The sequence below is a fragment of the Cygnus olor genome, chromosome 15, assembly GCF_009769625.2.
Source record: "Cygnus olor isolate bCygOlo1 chromosome 15, bCygOlo1.pri.v2, whole genome shotgun sequence".
Classification (NCBI taxonomy): Eukaryota; Metazoa; Chordata; class Aves; order Anseriformes; family Anatidae; genus Cygnus; species Cygnus olor.
The window spans coordinates 16,142,610-16,159,779 of NC_049183.1; the positions used below are offsets into that span (position 1 = coordinate 16,142,610).

At 59.9% G+C, this 17,170-nt stretch overlaps 2 protein-coding genes across 2 annotated transcripts; one reads left to right on the plus strand and one right to left on the minus strand.

Moving 5' to 3' along the window:
- Window positions 1–28: 28 nt before the first annotated feature.
- Window positions 29–10,930, minus strand: CHTF18 (chromosome transmission fidelity factor 18). The gene is made up of 22 exons (XM_040574881.1): window positions 10,776–10,930; window positions 10,328–10,480; window positions 10,051–10,192; window positions 9,734–9,929; window positions 9,512–9,601; window positions 9,367–9,419; window positions 9,070–9,205; window positions 8,665–8,877; window positions 7,867–7,964; window positions 7,652–7,775; window positions 7,372–7,499; window positions 6,652–6,745; window positions 6,477–6,575; window positions 6,054–6,184; window positions 5,614–5,776; window positions 5,255–5,479; window positions 4,995–5,144; window positions 4,317–4,447; window positions 2,716–2,860; window positions 1,321–1,437; window positions 671–728; window positions 29–307 (listed from the first exon to the last, which is right to left on the minus strand). Exons 1-22 carry the CDS (start codon window positions 10,879–10,881, stop codon window positions 171–173), a joined length of 2,889 nt encoding a protein of 962 aa, XP_040430815.1. The 5' UTR covers window positions 10,882–10,930; the 3' UTR covers window positions 29–170.
- Window positions 10,931–11,042: 112 nt separating this feature from the next.
- RPUSD1 (RNA pseudouridine synthase domain containing 1) lies at window positions 11,043–14,974 on the plus strand. Its single transcript, XM_040574805.1, has 6 exons — window positions 11,043–11,128; window positions 11,281–11,472; window positions 11,550–11,673; window positions 11,820–11,922; window positions 12,003–12,104; window positions 12,382–14,974. The coding sequence occupies exons 2-6, from the start codon at window positions 11,291–11,293 to the stop codon at window positions 12,780–12,782; spliced, it is 912 nt and encodes a 303-aa protein (XP_040430739.1). The 5' UTR covers window positions 11,043–11,128; window positions 11,281–11,290; the 3' UTR covers window positions 12,783–14,974.
- The last annotated feature ends 2,196 nt before the right edge of the window (window positions 14,975–17,170 follow it).

The following is a 17,170-nucleotide window of genomic DNA, read 5'->3' on the forward strand; positions in this document are numbered from 1 at the left end:
TTTCAAGATTTTATTAATTTTTATATTTTATTTTTTTTAAACAAAACAACTGGTTATTAAAAAAATATCAGCACCACCTGCACCCACTCCATTCAAGGGTGAGACAGCTAAAAGGCAGCTTATCATTTCGCTCCTCTCTCCGGTATTTCCTGGGTTCCCTCTGGTCCCTGCTAGAGCAGGTCCTTGATGTAGAGGTTCCTCCTGACCGCGTTTGAAACCCCTTCATTAAATCGGAACCAGACGTCGCTGTTGCCCACGGCCTTTCCCATCTGTCTCTCGACTGAATCTTGCTCAGAGGGCTGAGCGGCTGCAGGGCAGGGGACGGGGAGGAAGACCGGGGGTAAGGAACATGTCATGAGCCCCCCCCTTTATTGTCATGAGCCCCACTGATGCCAAGAGGGGAGCTCACACTGCACACAGGGGTGGTTGCAGGCACACAGCTGATGCCATGACTCAGCTCCCACAGACACTTGCAGGACCCCATAACCCCACTCCCCAGCTCAGTTCATTTCCCAATTTCCCTTTCCTACCCCACCAACATTCCCCCAGACTAGGGACAGGGCTTAGGGACAGAACACCCAGTTGGGGACCCGTGCATGTGGGGTCCAAGCACTGCAAATACAGGGACCCCTGGCAGCACCTGTGGGCACCCCGTCCCCCTGCCACCTACCCGGGGCTGTGGACACCCTCTGCCGCAGAAGAGGCCGCCCGAAGAAGTCAGTCTCAGGCTGTGAAAAACAAACAGGGTGGGGGTCAGCGCAGCCCTGCTGGTGCCTGCTCCAACCCCCGGCGCAGGAACAGGAAGCCACCGAGCAGGAGCTGAATGCAAATCCTGCAGAAAGGGCGAGTGGCCTTGGTAAAATGCAAACAACATTCAAAATCAGTAGGAAAAGACAAATGTTAGGGGTTGCTGTGTTAAACAGGGTTTTGCTGAGGGCTAAAGTCTGAAGTTCAGTCCAGGGCAAAGGACAGTGGCACGGGACCAGGGCAGCCCCACGGTGCCCAGTTGGTCCCTGGCGCTGCTCCTGCTGCTCCCCACCGACCTCCCTGGCTGCAGCCAGATGGGGGTTTGGGTGCTTCGATACAGGCGTACGTGGGCTGTGCTGAAGGCCATGGATGCCATGGATGGGGCCTTCAGGGGGTGGGCTGCAGGATCCACCTCCCCAGGTACCAATATCCCCAGGTGCAGGGAACGGAGCAGCCACAGGGGTTTTGTGGCCACATGGCTGCAGGAGAAACACCCCGGGGACACATTGCACAGCCCGCTGATGGGTAAAGGGCCCTCCGACCTTACTGCTGATAACTGTGTCCCCCCCTCACCTTGTCCTCCACCGCTGCCCTCCTCACAATGTGCTCCAGGCGCTGCTGGTGGTTTTGGGGCGCTGCCGGCCCCATGTCCCTGCTCTCTGCTGGCTCACTGGGGCCTCTTGCTGGCTCCTGTGGGGGAAAGACCCCTGAGCACGTCCTCTCTGGGCTGCTCCTGGGTGCCCAGACCAGGGAGAAAGCCCCAAGCTGAGGACCTCTGCCTTTTTCCTTCAACACACAAACACCTGACTGTTCCCACCTGGGAAACGCAGGAGGATTTCATGGGTTTTGTTACAGATATAGTCATCTTTATGCTGTAGTCTGGGGTCTATTTGCCACCTATTTGGATAACAATACTTCGTTATAAATGTTTTTCATCATGTTATCTCCCAGCAGCAGCTCCAGATTAGCCCAAGGCAGCACTTCGGGCACGCTGTGTGTGCTGATCCTTTGCTTGGGACTTTGTGGTTGGCACCACGTAAACAAAAAGCCTTCAGAGATGTTTTTACACCATCTCTCTGCCACAGGTGTCCCCTGAGGAACCGCCTCTGCTGCAAGAAGGGGCTCCCAGGGATCAATTATCCCCCTGGCACCAGGGCAAGGCAGTCAGCAGTTACACAAACCAAACCAGGGCTGTTTCTCAGCCTCCACATTTGCCCACTTCCACCTTCTCCTGCCTCATGCCCACTGCTCCGTGCAGTGGAGGGTTTTGGCAGTGGGCAAAGGAGCTCTGCTCCTCCCAGGGTGCTCTGGCATCCTCCGGAGGATCAAAGTGAAGCAACAGGAATGTGCAGGCAGGAAAGAGCAGGTCACCTCCTTCACTGATGTGTATAAGTCACAGCCAGGTCAACTGAAATTCCCATCCCTAGTTAGAGAGGTTAAGGGTTTATAGCTTATACTCAGAGGGAGTATTTCCAGAATTCATACAAAAAGATGAGCTGTTCGGGCTTGCCACACGCAAGGCTGATGTGCTGCCCCACGCCTGCTGTCAGCCCAAGGCAGATGTGCAGGGGCAGGGGGGGCAGGCAGGCTGCAGGGACCTGGGGGGTTAATCCTGGATTTCCACTGGCAGAGCAAAAGCCATCAGCCTCTGTGTGCCTCTGCTGCCATCAGCAGGCATAGGCGGCTAGTAGGGGCAGGGATGGTGGGCAGGGGCATTTTGTAACCCCAGACTGTGGGACAGGGGGGACACAGCCGAGATGAGACATCCTCCCAGGCCCTCTCCAGCTGCAGCTGGGCCCCCTAACAGGGTCTGTGCATGCACTGACAACCACCTCCTGCTTTGGGAAGACCCCTTCCCCACACCAGCCCTAAGGACTTCATTTATCCCCATCGCCCACCTGCACCCCAGGCGACAGACCCACCACCACAGGCGCCCTGAAAGCCCACACCTGCTCTCCACCTCCCTACCTCGCTGAGGTTTCGCGCCTGCAGCAGAGCCTCCATCCTCCTCATCTTTTCCAGCTCGATCTCCCTGGCGATGAGCTGCTTGGCCTGGTAGGTCAGCTGCTTGCGAGCCGGCAGGTCCGGGAACCGGCAGACATCCTCCACGTTCCTTCAGAAGTAGCCAGGTGCATGGGGGCAAGGAGGAGAGAAAATAAATCCATCACCGTGCATGGCGAGACCTGCAGCACTGCCACCCCTGTCCCCTTTCTGTCCCACCCCGGGCATGTTCCCCACCACTGCCCTCCCAGCGGGCGCCGGCAGCGTTAGAAGATGCCCAGCAGGCGGTGCTGGACGTGCAGACCCAGGCTGCTCTGGTACAGCGCAGCTGAATGACAATCCCCAGGAGATTACACACTTTTTAATCTTGTTTTGAGTGCAAGAACAGGAAATTACACAGGTTTGTGCCAAACAGACTGCCCTGAAAAAGCCCAAGCCACAGGGTCGGAGCTGAGGCAGAGGCGGCAGCAGGTTCCTTGCCATGAACCAGGGGGGCCGCAGGGAGCCCCCCCAGGGGGACGCAGCCAGGAGTGGGCATTTGGGCAAAGCAGAGCAGTTTGGTTCTTAACGGGGCTGGCACATCAGTTAAGCCTTTTTCGGCACAGTTAAAGCCCAGCCCGAGCACCTGTCTGGTTTCCTTTGTCTGCCATTCAGACCATTCCATGCTTTATTCACATTCAGTATTATTTCCCTTCAAATAATGGGAACGCACTTGCATGTCAGATGGATTTGCAGCTGTTTAGAAGTTAGCTGTCAAATCTGCTATTTAAAAAGTCATTTTTCTTCGTGTGTTTCCTCACATGGTCCCTCAGCTGCCTTTAAAGAGCAGCAGTAGTGACAAGGCAGCACCAGAACAGGCTGCTGCAGGAAAAGCAAACAGTGCAGACACTGAGCTTCCCTGTAAAAACCCAGCTCCTGTCCTTCTAGGTACTGCCATCTCCAAAACCACTCTGCCTATATACTGCAAGAGAAAACAGCTTGTGACAGCTCAGAGAAAACAAAAGGTTTTGCTGTTAAAACAGCTCTGTTTGCCAGACACTGGGACATTTTCGAGGGGTGCCAGCAGGACACGGCACCTCCCTGCAGCACCAGTCATTGCTGCACAGCACACCAGGTGCTGCTCCACGCTGCTCCAGCACCCTGCCGGCGGCTTTTCGGAGCAGCCGGGCTCAGGGGGCAGGAGAGCGATGCCTCGCCGCAACCCAAGCAGGTCCCGCAGGCGTTTCCGTAGAAAAAAAAATAAAATGCTTCACTGTAATTAGATACAGCGGCTTGATTTAACAGAGGCTAATTTCTGTAATTAACTTTGTACCAGGAAGACATTAGCTTTGCTCCTAGCTCTGGTCGGGTCTGTATTATTTCACCAAAGCCTTGGGAGCATTTACAGCTCAGAAGATCCCTAAAACACAGCGAAGACTCAAGTCCAGCAATGGCAGGCTACTAATGCACAAGTTCATCACATGAAACCAGGACAGCGCACTCATTTTCTCATCCTGGTACAGCACCCACGAGCTCCTGGCTGGCAGAAAGAGGACTGGGCAGAGGTACAGCAGTCACTCGAGACTTACGGGTCAAGCTTGTAGACGTACTGGCCCTCGGGCAGGCGCTCCTGGTGGTAGGTGAGGTTGTAGGCCAGCATGGTGCTGATGAGGTCGGCGAGCTGCTGCTTCTCCTTGAGGCTGTAGAGCTGCGTGTTCACCTGGGGAGGAGAGCGGGGCCCACTGGGGAGGTGAGCAAGGGGAAAGCGCAACTCAAGATATCTAGAGCAGCTTCGCAACACAAAAATAACCCAAAGCAGGCTTCTTGTCTCAATATGAGAACAGATAGCGAATGCCCGTGAGGATACGACTAGGGAGGAGAAACGTTCGGTCTCCTATTAGGGACACCCTGTGCTTCAGGGCAGGGGAGCCTCCTGCATCAGCCCGAAGGGTGACCGTGCCAAGGGAGCAGGAGTGGTTCTGGTTGAACCAGGCCTCCAAAATCCTCACTTGCGCCAAGCCCCCAGCCCCAGCTCCTGGAGGTGCACCCACAGCCAGGTGTTTGAGTGCCACATCCCCTCTGACTTCTGCATTGGGTGCAATTCCAAACCAACCCTGAACTGGGGACGTAGAGGTCTGGGACGTCAGCTCAGCCCACACCAGGGCAGGGCAGCGCAGGGGACGTGTCCCAGCCCCCCTAGGAGCCACTTGCAGAGGGGACCCAGCACCCAGGACCAGAGCAGCCAGAAGGGGCCAGCAGGCACTCACCGGCCGGAGCTTCGGGGTGAGGATGTCCAGCAGCAGGCAGAGCACCTCCAAGACGAGGGACTGCTGCCCGGTGCGGCTGCGAGCGCTGGGCGTTATCCCCGAGACCATGGACACGATGAGGTTCTGCATGTGGTTCTGTTTGGCCAGGGCCTGGCGGGAGACAGGGCCGGGACAGCTCAGCCTTGGCCACGAGCGCAGGTGTCCCCACGGTTCCCCGCTGGAGCCCGATCGCCACCGTGCCCACCCGGGGCTTGGCTTGCCTCGTGCTGGCTGCTGGGGTAAGCGAGCCGGGGGATGCTGGTGGCTGCGAAGAGCAGGTGGAAGGCCACGGGCAGGAAGGGCAGGTAGCGCATCAGCTGGAAGCTCTGCCTGTGCAGCACGGCCCTGCTCAGCATGTCGGAGAAGCCCAGCCACTCCAGGGCCAAGCACACCGAGCTGAAACTGGAATCCCGCAGCTTCATGTTCAGGAAGTTGTCGTACAGACCCTGCAGGCGGCCGGGCGAGAGCAGGGTTAGAGACTGGCAATGGCCCCATCTGATGATTTTAAGCCTGGTACCCCATCCAAAAGGAGCATGGACAAGGACTCACACGCCTGGCTCTCCCCTCCAGGCTGCTCTACCTGGGCGAGCTTCTCCTGCTCCCCTGAGGAGCTGGCGAGGTGCAAGACGCGGTGGAAGCGGTGGGAGGACGCGTTGAGGCCGGCCTTCACGCCAAGGTGCGACAGGTCGTCCTCGTCCCCCAGCAGCTGGTTTGGCAGCGTGGGGTCCATCCCTATCCTGTGCCTGCGGAGAGCAGCAAGGACAGGGCTCGGGGGGCCCGGGCCACGCACAGAAAGTGCAGTGCTGGATGGACCAGCAAGGAGTATTTGGACCCTTTTAAACCAGACTGAAGGCAATACCAATATCAAATTATTGGGCGCTAAAAGAGCATCTAGAGTACATAAATTTGCTGAAACCAAGCCTGGTCTCCAGCATGGTTCAGGTTTCTCCACTGCACGTCCTGCAAGCAGGGCCCACAAAGCAGCGTGTGCCAGACAGACCTAACAAATTCCCCGTTTACCTTTGAACCCGTGGGAGCTGGAAGATCTCTTGCCAGATGGAGAAAAGCCCCTTGTTTTGGTCCTTCAAGCCGATCTTCATCGTCTGCACCATCTGCACGTTCAGCTCCTTCTGGCCTCGGCCGTGCAGGAACTGCAACACAAGCAGGGGGCTGCGTGCCACGCAGGGGGAGAAGGGCAACGGGAGGAGAAAGGGGGTGCCAGCAGTAGCTCTGTGGTGCTGGGAACAGCCCGAGACAAAGGCACCTCGTTCTTCCTCACACTGTAGCAGAATCGAGGTTAAAAATAACACCAGGGACAGGACTGACACTTTAGGGACCTGCCTGGAACACAGTTTTTCCCTTAATCCCCACCTGAATCCAGATCAGGTCAAGCAAAGCAGCAAGCCTTCATCCCCCCCCGAGACCTCCTGCTGCTACAAATACCTGCAAGGTGTTTATGCACGAGCGGATGTCGTTCTCCGTCTTCTCGCAGAGTGCCAGCAGCGCTCCCGTGTCCGCCCTCATGCCCTGCAGGAGGGCGATCTGAAGGGAAGGGAGGTGAGCGGGGCCCCGGCCGCGCAGCCACCGCGCGGGGAGAGGAGCTCGGGGCTGCGCGCACCTCGCCGAGCCGCTGGGCCAGCCGGGACGGGGCCGTGCGGGGGAAGCTGAGCAGGAAAGCTTGCTGCCGCAGCGGTCTGAGGGCTGGCACGAACCTGGAAAAAGGAAGCAGAGGGTGTCTGAGCCCCCCCAACAGAAGAAATCCAGCCACTAACGCTGCCCTCCGAAGAAACGTGGTGCTTAAAAGATGTACAGTGCTGCACGTCGGTGCATGCGCCAAGGCTACCGTACCTGGGGCTGTTCGGCCTTGAGAGGAGAAGACTGAGAGGGGATCTTATCAATGTTTACAAATATCTTAAGTGTGGGAGACAGAGGGATTTGGCCAACCTCTTTTCAGTGGTTTGTGGGGACAGGACAAGGGGCAATGGCCACAAAATGGAGCACAGGCAGTTCCGCACCAACATGCGAAGGAACTTCTTCACGGTGAGGGTGACGGAGCACTGGGACAGGCTGCCCAGGGAGGTTGTGGGGTCTCCTTCTCTGGAGATATTCAAGGCCTGTCTGGACGCCTACCTGGGCAACCTGCTCTAGGGAACCTGCTTTGGCAGGGGGGTTGGACCCAATGATCTTTTGAGGTCCCTCCCAACCGCTACAATTCGGTGATTCTGTGTACATCCACACCTAGCCGAAAGTCACACCAGCACCCGTCACCTCGCTCGGGGCAGGGATTTCAGCTCCCCACCCGTCCCCTTTCCCACCCCGGAGGACGAGTGGCACACACTGGTCGTTGCAGATGCAGACGATGGGCCTCAGCAGCAGACCGCCCTCGCGCCGCCTCCGCCGGCCCGGCGCCGCCTCGCCCTCTGCCTCCTTGCTGTTGATGATGTTCAGCAGCACGGTGATGGACGCCTTGGGGAAAATTAAGGGACAAAAGGGAACGAATGCTTGCTGTTCAGAAGCAAGGAACAGGTAATAAAATAGAGCAGAGGATGAGCCGCTAACGGGGTTAAGAATTAAGCAATAGGTGGCCAGATCCAGGCTGGGCAGCGGCGAGGGCTTACGGTGGGCGCGCCGTCTATCTCATCGATGATCAGGCAGTTGGGCTTCTCGTCGGCGCCCAGCACTGACTTCATCTGGGTGGCAGCTTCGATGCGGGTCTTGAAAACCTCCGGGCTGCGGTCGTCGCTGCAGGAGAAGACCATGGCGGGAGGCTCGGCGCGGCACCACCGCCAGCGGCTTTCAGGGCTGAGCAGGGCCGGGCAGAGGCGAGCCTCACCTGGCGTTCATCTCCACCACGTTGTACCCCGCGTGCTTCGCGATGATGTGGGCCAGCGTGGTCTTCCCCAGGCCGGGCGGGCCACAGAGCAGGGCCACCTGCGGCACAGAGGGGACATTCAGCCCCTGCAAGCCCCTGCGCTGGCTGGGGCACCTGGAGGGGCACTGGGAGCAGGGAAGGTCACTGGAGGAAGGGGAATGTAACAGGAGCTCTTGGAGGTAACAGTCATCCTGGCTAGCAGGTGGACCTCTCATGCATTTTGTAAGTTTATAGGATGATAGAAAATGGAGAATCCCCTTCCAGAATAACACTCCCAAGAAACAACACTTTTACATTTTTAGCATCTAATTTTTGTTTCCCTGGTTTTTATATCCTTTCACTGGATATGTTGAAAAACAGTCTGGTAAAACAGGTAGTTATCTCCATTCCTTTTACTGTTTCAGCACCATTGCTCTTTTCCAGATGCAGAAACTCTTACTCAAAGACATGACGCGTTAGCCCCTCATGAATGAAGTCCAGACCAACCTCTGATAAAAAGGGCACTTCTTTCCTCTACCAGCCCACTTAATCTGGCTGGAGCAAGTCTCTTCAAACCTGTTCCCCTCCCCTTGTTATCATATTACTTAAGCTGAAACAGCAGAAGAAATGAGAAAAAGATATATTTCTAAATGAGAACCAGGGAATCAGTTTTTTACTGGATCTGTACTGGAAAAGAAGAGAAAAGGAAGACCCTGCTGCTCACCACGGTGGTGGGGTTAGGAAAGGAGGCTCACCACAGCTGCGTCCTGTCCTGCCTACCTTGTATTTGGGTCTCTTGTGCTGGTCCAACTCAGCCTCCAGAATCTCCTCCGTGAGCTGGGCCTTCGTCTTCCACTTATTCTGCTGCTCCTTGGACTGTCTGAACGGGGGATGAGCCTCAGCGCTGGACTTTGCCTTATTCACGGGCTTCTCCCTCCCGAACACCACCGTGTCCCAGAGCTTGAGCCACTTCAGGAGGCAGCGGTTTGTGTACTGGTGGCAGACAACAGAGCGAGCAGTCACGCTGGGATCTGAGGAGCACCCAGTAAGGACAGACACAGGGCTCTGTCCTTCACGGCTTAACGCCTGTGTGGCGTGCACAAGAAGCAAACCCAACAACCCACAGCATTAAAGGAGAGCTACAAGTGATAACCCCCCCGAACCTCACTTATCCTAGGAGCTCACATCATCACTGAGCAGCTCCATGTAGCGCCGGGGAGTAAACTTGTCCACCCAGAGGCAGTGCAGTGTGGACTCCTCCTTGTCTGCTGCCTCTGCTGCCTCCTGAGGCTCCACGGTGTCGTCACAGGTCTCAAGGCAACTGCGAGGAAGGATTAACACGTCCCAGACCACGCAGGGAGCCAGGGCAGGGCTGGGAACTAAACCCAGCCTTCCCAAGCTGAGGGTGCTGGGGGCAGACCCACGAGAGCATCTCAGGGGCCACATCTGAGCGCAGCAGGCCAGCAGCTGCCCACACCTCACCTGTTTATTATCTCCGTCAACTGCTGCGACGCCTCCAGAGCACGCCTCCGATGCTTGGGGACGAACAGGGCAAGAGAGGGGTCAGAGACAGGCTGCTAACGGAGCAGCAGGGGCCAAAGGCTGGCAGGGCAGTAAGGTGCGATACCTCTTCGTTCACTTGTTCCTTCAGGTAGGAGAAGGGGACCCCCAGCAAGTGGAGCGGCCTGCGCGCGTTCCAGCCCAAGGAGTCGGGGAGCTGTGAGAAGCAGAGGGCACAGCGATGCTCAGCACGGATGTTTTGTGCTTCATCAAAGCTCCACTCCTGAACCAAATGGAGGTCGCAGAAAGTAGCAGAGTTGAGCAAGCCTGGCCTCCAGACCCCCCTCACCTCCACTCCTGTCCTGGAGGGATCTTCCCTCACAGCCATGAAGACCCTGGTGCCTTCGGTGGACGTCACGTTGATGTAGTCCTCCAGGATGGGCGGCCGCTTGAGGACCCGCTTTGGGTTCTTGTGGGAGGGCGGCGTGACCTGCAGGGGCACCATGCCGCTCACCTCCAGGCGCTCCGAGCTGGACAACAGGCTCCTTTAGCGGGGGGCAAGACGAGGAGCGCTCAGACCCCACCCAAGGGCAGACCCAAAAGGCTCTCTGAGCGAATCATGGTGACAGAGGGGCAGCAATGAAGCCGCCAGGGGAACCGGCCAACCTGGCAGCCTGGGGAGCTCCCAGCGCCTCTGGGCTAGGCACGAATGTGGCAGCATCCTGCAGGACATCGGGAACCAACTCATCGTCCACATCAAAGTTCAGCTTCTTCACGGCTTCCAGCCGCTGCCGCTTCGGCTTAGGAGCTGCGTGAGATGGAGGCAGGAGAAAGCTGTGAGATGCGGCACGGACCGAAGCCCGCCAGAGCAGGCTCGGGTGCAGCAGGGCCCCACAGAGCCCCCAGCACACCCCACAACCAGCACCGGTTCAGCGAAACCTACTGAGGGCCACGGGCGGCTCCGGGGACCCACGCAGGGCACACTCCTGGCCCCTCTTCCTGGGGTTGCCCCCCCCGGCTGGCTCCGTCTCCTCCAGCGGCTGCCTCCTGCTCCGGAACTGGGAGATTTTGGGGCCGGCAGGCGGGGACGGGTAACCTGCGGGGCAGCGCGGAACGAGGCTGCTTGGGGCTGGCGGGCACCTCCGGCTCCGTCCGGGGCAAGCCCAGCGGGGCCACCCGGAGCTGGTGTCCCAGCCAGCGGCGCTGGGACAGCTCCGGGGACGGCATCGCACCTCCGGCACGGCCAGAGGGAGCCTCCTGGGCTCCGGTTCGTGCCCGCTGCCTCCTGGCCCCGCCGCCAGGAGCCCGGCCCCGCAGTCGCAGCCCCCCGGGGCCGCTCCCCGCTCCCCGCCGCTCTCCTCCCGGGCACCGCGCGGCCCCGGCCCCGGCACCTTCCAGCTCGGCCAGCACCTCCAGCTCGGCGGCGAACCGCTCGTAGAAGTCGTCCCCGGCTCCGTCCCCGGGGCTGTCCCCGGGCCCCTCCACGGGTCCCTCCATGGCCCCGCCGCGCCGCTCCCCGGGGCCGCCCGCTGCCCGCCCCGAGCTTCCTCCCGCCGCGCCGCTCGCCGGCACGGCCGCTGATTGGTTGCGGCGCGCCTCTCGGCCGGCGGGGGGAGCGCTGATTGGCTGCGCCGCGCGGCGAGGCCGGAGGAGGAGGCGCTGATTGGTTCCGGCGCGATCCGCGCTCGGCGCCGAGGTGACGCGCTGCGGCCGCTCCGCCCGGCCGGGCCGGGCCGCGCCGCAGGTGGGCCGGGAGGGGGCCGCGAGCGGGGCCGGGGGAGCCGCGGGACCCCCGCCCCGGGACGGGCGTGCGGGGCTGCGGCGGGCAAACGGCCCCGGTGCCGGCCCCGGTGCCGGTCCCGGTGCCAGCCCCCAGCCCCGCTGCTGTCCCCGCAGGGCGCTCGCCATGGAGCCGGGCACCATCGACAACCTGTGCATCCTGTACCAGAGCCCCGACTTCATCGTGGTCAACAAGCACTGGGACGTGCGCATCGACAGCAAGATGTGGTACGAGACCCTCACCCTGCAGGGCCAGCTCAAGCGCCGCTTCCCCGAGCTGGCCGACCCCGACACCTACTACGGCTTCAGGTGAGCGCCGGGCCCTGCCCAGGGCCGTGCGGCGGTGGCCGAGCGGCCGGGTGCTCCCGCCTGCCCTCTGCTCCCAGGTTCTGCCACCAGCTCGACTTCTCCACCAGCGGGGCCCTCTGCGTCGCGCTCAACAAGGCGGCGGCAGGGAGCGCCTACAAATGCTTTAAGGACCGGCTGGTGACCAAAGCCTATCTCGCCCTGGTAAGCGCCTCCCAACAGCTCCTGCTCCTGGGTGTCTCACCGTGCTCACTGTAGCTTGGCCTCTGCTTGCTCATCCCCGTGCCGCTGAGGAGTGAGTGTCGGTGCTGGGCTCGCCCCGTGGGCTGCCTCGTCCCCTCTCCCTGCAGGTGAGGGGCCACGTCGCCCAGAGCCGCATGACGATCCGGTACGCCATCGGGAAGAACACCACCGAGGGCATGACCCACATGATGTGCATCGACGGGACCGAGGGTGAGCGCCCTGCCCGCGCTGCCCCCACCGCCCTCCCCCGGAGGGCTGCGCAGAGCTGACCCCTGCGGATCTCGTTGCAGGCTGCGAAAATCCCAAGCCCTGCCAGTCGGAGCTGATCGTGCTGGAGCACGGCTCCTACAGCGGAGACCCCGTGACCAAAGTGCTGCTGCAGCCGCTAACAGGTGGGAGCCAAGGGACGGCTGCAGTGGTGGGGGCTCACCCAGTATGGTGCTTGTGACCTTAGTGCAGGGTGCTGAGGCTGGACGGGTCCTGCAGTGGGACCTGCGCTTGCAGCCATGGGGCTTGGCTGCAGAGTGGCCGCATGATGCAAAGCAAAGACTAGAAAGGGCCAAGCAGAGCTGGTTGCTCATGGAGGATTTGAATTCTCTGGCTGGGGGGCATTAACGCCATTTGGGAATTGGGTGATAACCTGTGTTCCTGCTCGTGCTTTCCCCCCAGGGCGCACCCATCAGCTCCGCGTTCACTGCAGCGCCATCGGACACCCCATCGTGGGGGACTTCACCTACAGCCACAAGAAGGACAGCAGCCCCTACAGGATGATGCTCCACGCCTACTACCTGCGCATCCCCACCGGCAAGGAGCTCATCGAGGTCTGCGCGCCCGACCCCTTCGTCACCGCGATGGACAGCAACTGGGTGCCCCAGCACGTCACCCACCGGCTGGACGACACCATCCAGGAGCTAAAGGACAAGGCGATGCAGAAGGGGGAAGCGGAGGAGAGCCAGAAAGCCGTGCTTGAGGACAGGGGAGAGGAGGTGCTGAGTAAAGCTAAGAGCCCGGAGACAGAGGAGCAGCGAGCCCGGTGTGAGCAGTGGCTGGCCGAGTGGGCGCTGGAGTGAGCACCAGCCACGTTCCTGCATTTCCAACCCACTGCTCCATTTTTGTCCCGATGGGTCCCAGAACCCAGCACTGACTCCGCATCCGCACTTTCCGTATGCCGTGGCATCCCTCACTTCTGGGGCTGGGATTAGGCAGGTTTTAGCAGCAATTAGGATCGGTTTATTTTTTTAACGTACCCATCACCCATCTGGCCACCGGACGCCCCTTTTCTAATTGTGTGCCTAGCAGCCGCCACTGCGTCACGCGCCAGCTTAGAGTGACCCCAGAGCTTCACAGCCCTGTGCCGGGGCTGGGGCACGGCCGCTGGCTTTGCCGGGAACGTGGAGGGCAGCTCCAGAGCCCACCCGTGCTGGGATCTGAAAGGCAGCCCACCAGGACGTGCTGGGTGCAGCCGCGGGATCCATGAGGTCTGCGCCTGCGGTCAGCGGCAGGGCCCCCAGTGCAGGGGACGCGCTGCCCAACCCCTCCTCACCCCCTCGCTGCGTTTTTTTAAAGGCTTATTGAAGATGGATGAGTTGATACTAAGAGATTTTAAACTTTTTTCAGGTTTTTATGAGAAGAATCTAGTCTTTTAGCAGTTCTGAATACCGATGGTCCCAGAGATGCGCGTATTTTTAGTACTTCCCTTGTATTAAATTTGCCAGCGTCCCTCAGCTTTTTCTAATAGATCCCACTATTCTTTCTACTAGCGTTTCCTTTTCTTAGCGCCCACCTTTTCCCTGGATGTGGAGGTAACTCCTGGTGAGACAGATCAGAAGATAGAAGCTTCTTTCTGCTTTACCCTAACGAAGGGGAGTAGTTACCACGTTTTGGTCCTACTGCTTCACCGCCTGCCCAGCGGGTCGCTGCGGGGCTGTTGGCACTAGGTGGTGCCGGAGACAGGCCCTTTGCTTAGGCTTTTTTTAGGGCTCTGGAGCAGCAAGAGGAGCGGATGAGATGGCTGAAGCGAAAAGAAAAGCTGAAGACTGCTGCAGGCAGCGGGAAGGAGCTTGTCTCTCACGTTGGCGCTCAGGTTTGCAACATGCCAAGATTCGTTTCTGCAAAAACGCCCTTGCTTCGCCGGCCAGCTTCGTCCTGCTTTGCTCTCCAGTTTCCACCCCGCTTCCCTGCAGCCCTTGGCGAAAACGAAGAGAGCAGATCAGCTTGAGTGGGATGAGGAGAGACAGCGCGTGGGCCACGGTGCCTGAAGGGACCGGAACCACTGAAACGTGTTCCTGCGCGCCGAGCGCCAGAGCCCCGGGCACCAAGCTGCACGTGCCGCAGGTCCCACCAGCCCACGAGAAGCCCTGGTCTGTGTACAATGCGCCGTGTAAAATCTCATACAACGCACCTAGCCAGTGGGTGAACAGAGCAGCCCGAAACCCTGCATGGGGTCTTGCATCGCACGTGGCCCTCACCCTGCTCGGCGCGAAGCTGCTGGGGGTCAGGATGGGCGCACGGCTCGGGCACCGAGCGGGCACCGAGCGGGCACCGGGGGCTCGGGAGGTGCTGCTGCGGTGGCAGAAGGCTCGCTGGAGCCATCTCCTCCCTGCCAGGTACCATCCCCACCTCCAGGTGTGGCCGGGGAAGCAGCCACAGGCGGGTCGGAAGGCTGTGAATTGATGACATGAACTGTTTGCCAAAGAATTAGCGTCAGCGATGTGCCCAGCAGGGCCCAAAAGGTTACGGGTGAGGTTTGCTGCCTCGGAGCCAGGATGCGCCCATCGTGCAGGTCCTGGGTGGGGACGTCCCCGCTGCCACTGGTGGCTGCAGGGACAGGGGCTGCCCTCGGCCGCGTGGGGACACACTGTGCCCCTGCACACAGGGATGGTCACACAGACCATCAAGGCCAGGGGCTGGCGCCCAGCATTCACCTGGAAGCACCAGAGGAGCCCCTGCATCCCGCACCGTCCGTCGTGTGTTGCACTTTTACTTGATGTTGCAGGAACCGGAGAAATCTGTATTTTCCTTACCCAGAGAGGGGGTCACCGGAGCCCTGCCCCTGCTCTCCCTCGTGCACCGGTGGGCAGTGCTGTCCGCACTCACTTCCACGGGGCATTTGCTGCATCTTGTGTGAATCCACTCGTGCATGTGCAGTGTGGGGGGGTTGTGGTCGGGTGTGCGTGTTTCGTGACATTCTGTACCTCTGGGAGTAACCCTTATTTGTTGTGTGTTTGTGGACATCACCATAGTAAACCGTCACCTACAGGCACGGCAGTTCCCCCTGTGGTCTCCTCCTTCACCCCGCGCTGCACCGTGCGCTGCCAGGCAAGCCCAGGGGCTCTCAGGAATGAGCACGGACCGGCACAGCGGGGCCGGCCCCGGGGCTGCAACCCGGCCAACCTGTCCTGCGAGCACCCACTTTCGTGAGGGCACCGGCTTTCATCCTCACCCTGGTGAAACCCCCCTGGCCGAAACCAGCAGGATTGTCCGCCCAAAAGCCCTCCCGGGAGGGCAGAGGAGCTTGGAGCAGCTCCGCCACCGCGGGGGATTCGGTAGCTCCCATGCAGGCGGTGAGGATGCACGGGGATGTTGGGGCAGATGCTGCTGCCTGGCCCTTCCCCAGCCCAAACCTCGGGCCCCCTGTGCCACCCCACAGTGCCGTCCGCAGAGATGGGGTCCCCAGGGATGGGAGCTGGGAGGGTTGGTTGTCCTCGCTTGCACAATTCTTCCCCGGGGACCTTTTCCATCTCAAATACCCGCGGTTCCACCCCATTTCGTGCTCTGGGTCCCAGCCCTGGCACTGGCATTGGCACTGGTTGAGCCCCCCATGTCCCTGAGGGCATGGAGGGGTTTGGGACCCCGGGTGCCACCTGGGGCTCTGTCCCCTCCTGCACACATGCCCCGGGGTGGGCGCAGCCCCCTCTGGCCTCTCCCTGCCGCAGCCGCTCCGGCTCCTCTTCCCCCCGCAGCCTCTGGCAGTGTTATGCCAGAACCAGAACTCTGCGTCACCCAACAAAAAGCACCTGACTGACAACACCGGCGGCTGGGGCTGTCCCAAACCAAACAACAGAGGTGGAAGGAAAGTTTCTCCTAAGTGCTGAAGAGTGCAGACCTCTGGCAAGGACGGGCGGGAGCAGCGCAGCCCCACACTGCTGGGGTCTGTAGGGGTCGTGGGAAGCGCTGCCTACAGGCGTCGTTTTTCGGTGACACTTTTACATCAGTAGTTCATTCCTCAGCTTGGTGCAGCTGGAGAAACAAAGATCCAGAGAGATTACGTGCAGCTTTCAGGTTGTGAGCCTCTAGGGTTGTAGATCTGGCCGCAGCGGGTAAGCAGCCGCCAGGAGCGGGGGCTCTCCTGCTGCCTCCTGACGCGGGAGGCTGGGGATGCAGCGTCCCCAGCGCTGCCTGCCGAAATGCAAAGGCCCCCAGCACGTGGGGTCTGTGGCCACCTCCCGTGATGGGTCCTGCACAGCCCCCCGAGGTTGTTTCAGGGCCAGGTTTGAGCCCTGAGCAGATCCCGTGTCCGTGGTGCCCCGCACAGGAGCCCACGGTGCCCCCACCACCGGCCAGGAAGGCTGGGGCGGTGGCCCCATCCTGGCAGCAGCCCCACACAAGCAAGTTTCTGTAATTGCACCATTCCAGCGGCAGCTATTTTTATCACGGATCCTTCTGAAATAGAAACCAGAAACCCCTGCCAGCAGCTGCCCGAGCCCCTGTGCTGCGGGACCGGTTCGCCGGCTCGGGGGCGGGGGGACATGGGGGGCAGCGAGCGCCGCATGGCCCCGCAGCGAGCAGCCCCCAGCCCTGACAGCACCAGGACAGGACCCCCACATCCCTCGAACAGGAGCTGCAGGGAGGGGAGCGAGGTCCCTCTGCGAAGGCTGACGTTCCCCAAAATGCACCCAGGGGCAGGGGGAGCTTCCACCTCACTGGGACGGGCAGCTGGACCCCACCACTGCCCAGCTGCCGTCTCCTCCCGGGTCTCAGAGAAGGTCACAGGCACTGCATTTGCTGTCTTGCGTCATCATTTCCCTCTGGCTTTTCATTGCATCTCCTTGGAAAGGCTTCGCTTCCTCTTTTTCTACACCTTTTTTCATGTGCTGGATGGCATCACGGAGCACGACCAGAAATTCCGGGGAGAAAACTGTAAGAAAGGAAACAGAGATTGTCCAACACCAGGGCAAGAGGATAACAGTGAGGAAAAGGGGTTCTGAGCCCTTACCTGAGGACTGCTGTGTTCTGAACCCCAGCTGCCCCATAAAATATATCCCTGAGTAGCTCAGGGGTTGTGGCTAACCCAGAGGACCTTTGTCTCCATGAGGAGCACAGGAGCCGCCAGCCCAGAGGCATTAATTCATTAGCCCCAAAGTTCAAAGTGACCCTTTACATAAATTTAAAATTAAAAAAAAAAAAAAAAAAAAAAAAAAAAGGAGGGGAGAATGAAAACGGGGAAAGGAAAGAAAGC

Excerpts from the sequence above, each read along its gene's own strand:
- CHTF18 (XM_040574881.1), bottom strand. The coding sequence starts at position 10,881 with ATGGAGGGACCCGTGGAGGGGCCCGGGGACAGCCCCGGGGACGGAGCC. Across the intron at positions 7,965-8,664 it reads ACAAGAGACCCAAATACAAG|GTGGCCCTGCTCTGTGGCCC; the intron begins GTAGGCAGGACA and ends TCTGTGCCGCAG. Across the intron at positions 7,776-7,866 it reads GTGGTGGAGATGAACGCCAG|CGACGACCGCAGCCCGGAGG; the intron begins GTGAGGCTCGCC and ends CTTCTCCTGCAG.
- RPUSD1 (XM_040574805.1), top strand. The coding sequence starts at position 11,291 with ATGGAGCCGGGCACCATCGACAACCTGTGCATCCTGTACCAGAGCCCC. Across the intron at positions 11,473-11,549 it reads GACACCTACTACGGCTTCAG|GTTCTGCCACCAGCTCGACT; the intron begins GTGAGCGCCGGG and ends CTCTGCTCCCAG. Across the intron at positions 11,923-12,002 it reads GTGCATCGACGGGACCGAGG|GCTGCGAAAATCCCAAGCCC; the intron begins GTGAGCGCCCTG and ends ATCTCGTTGCAG.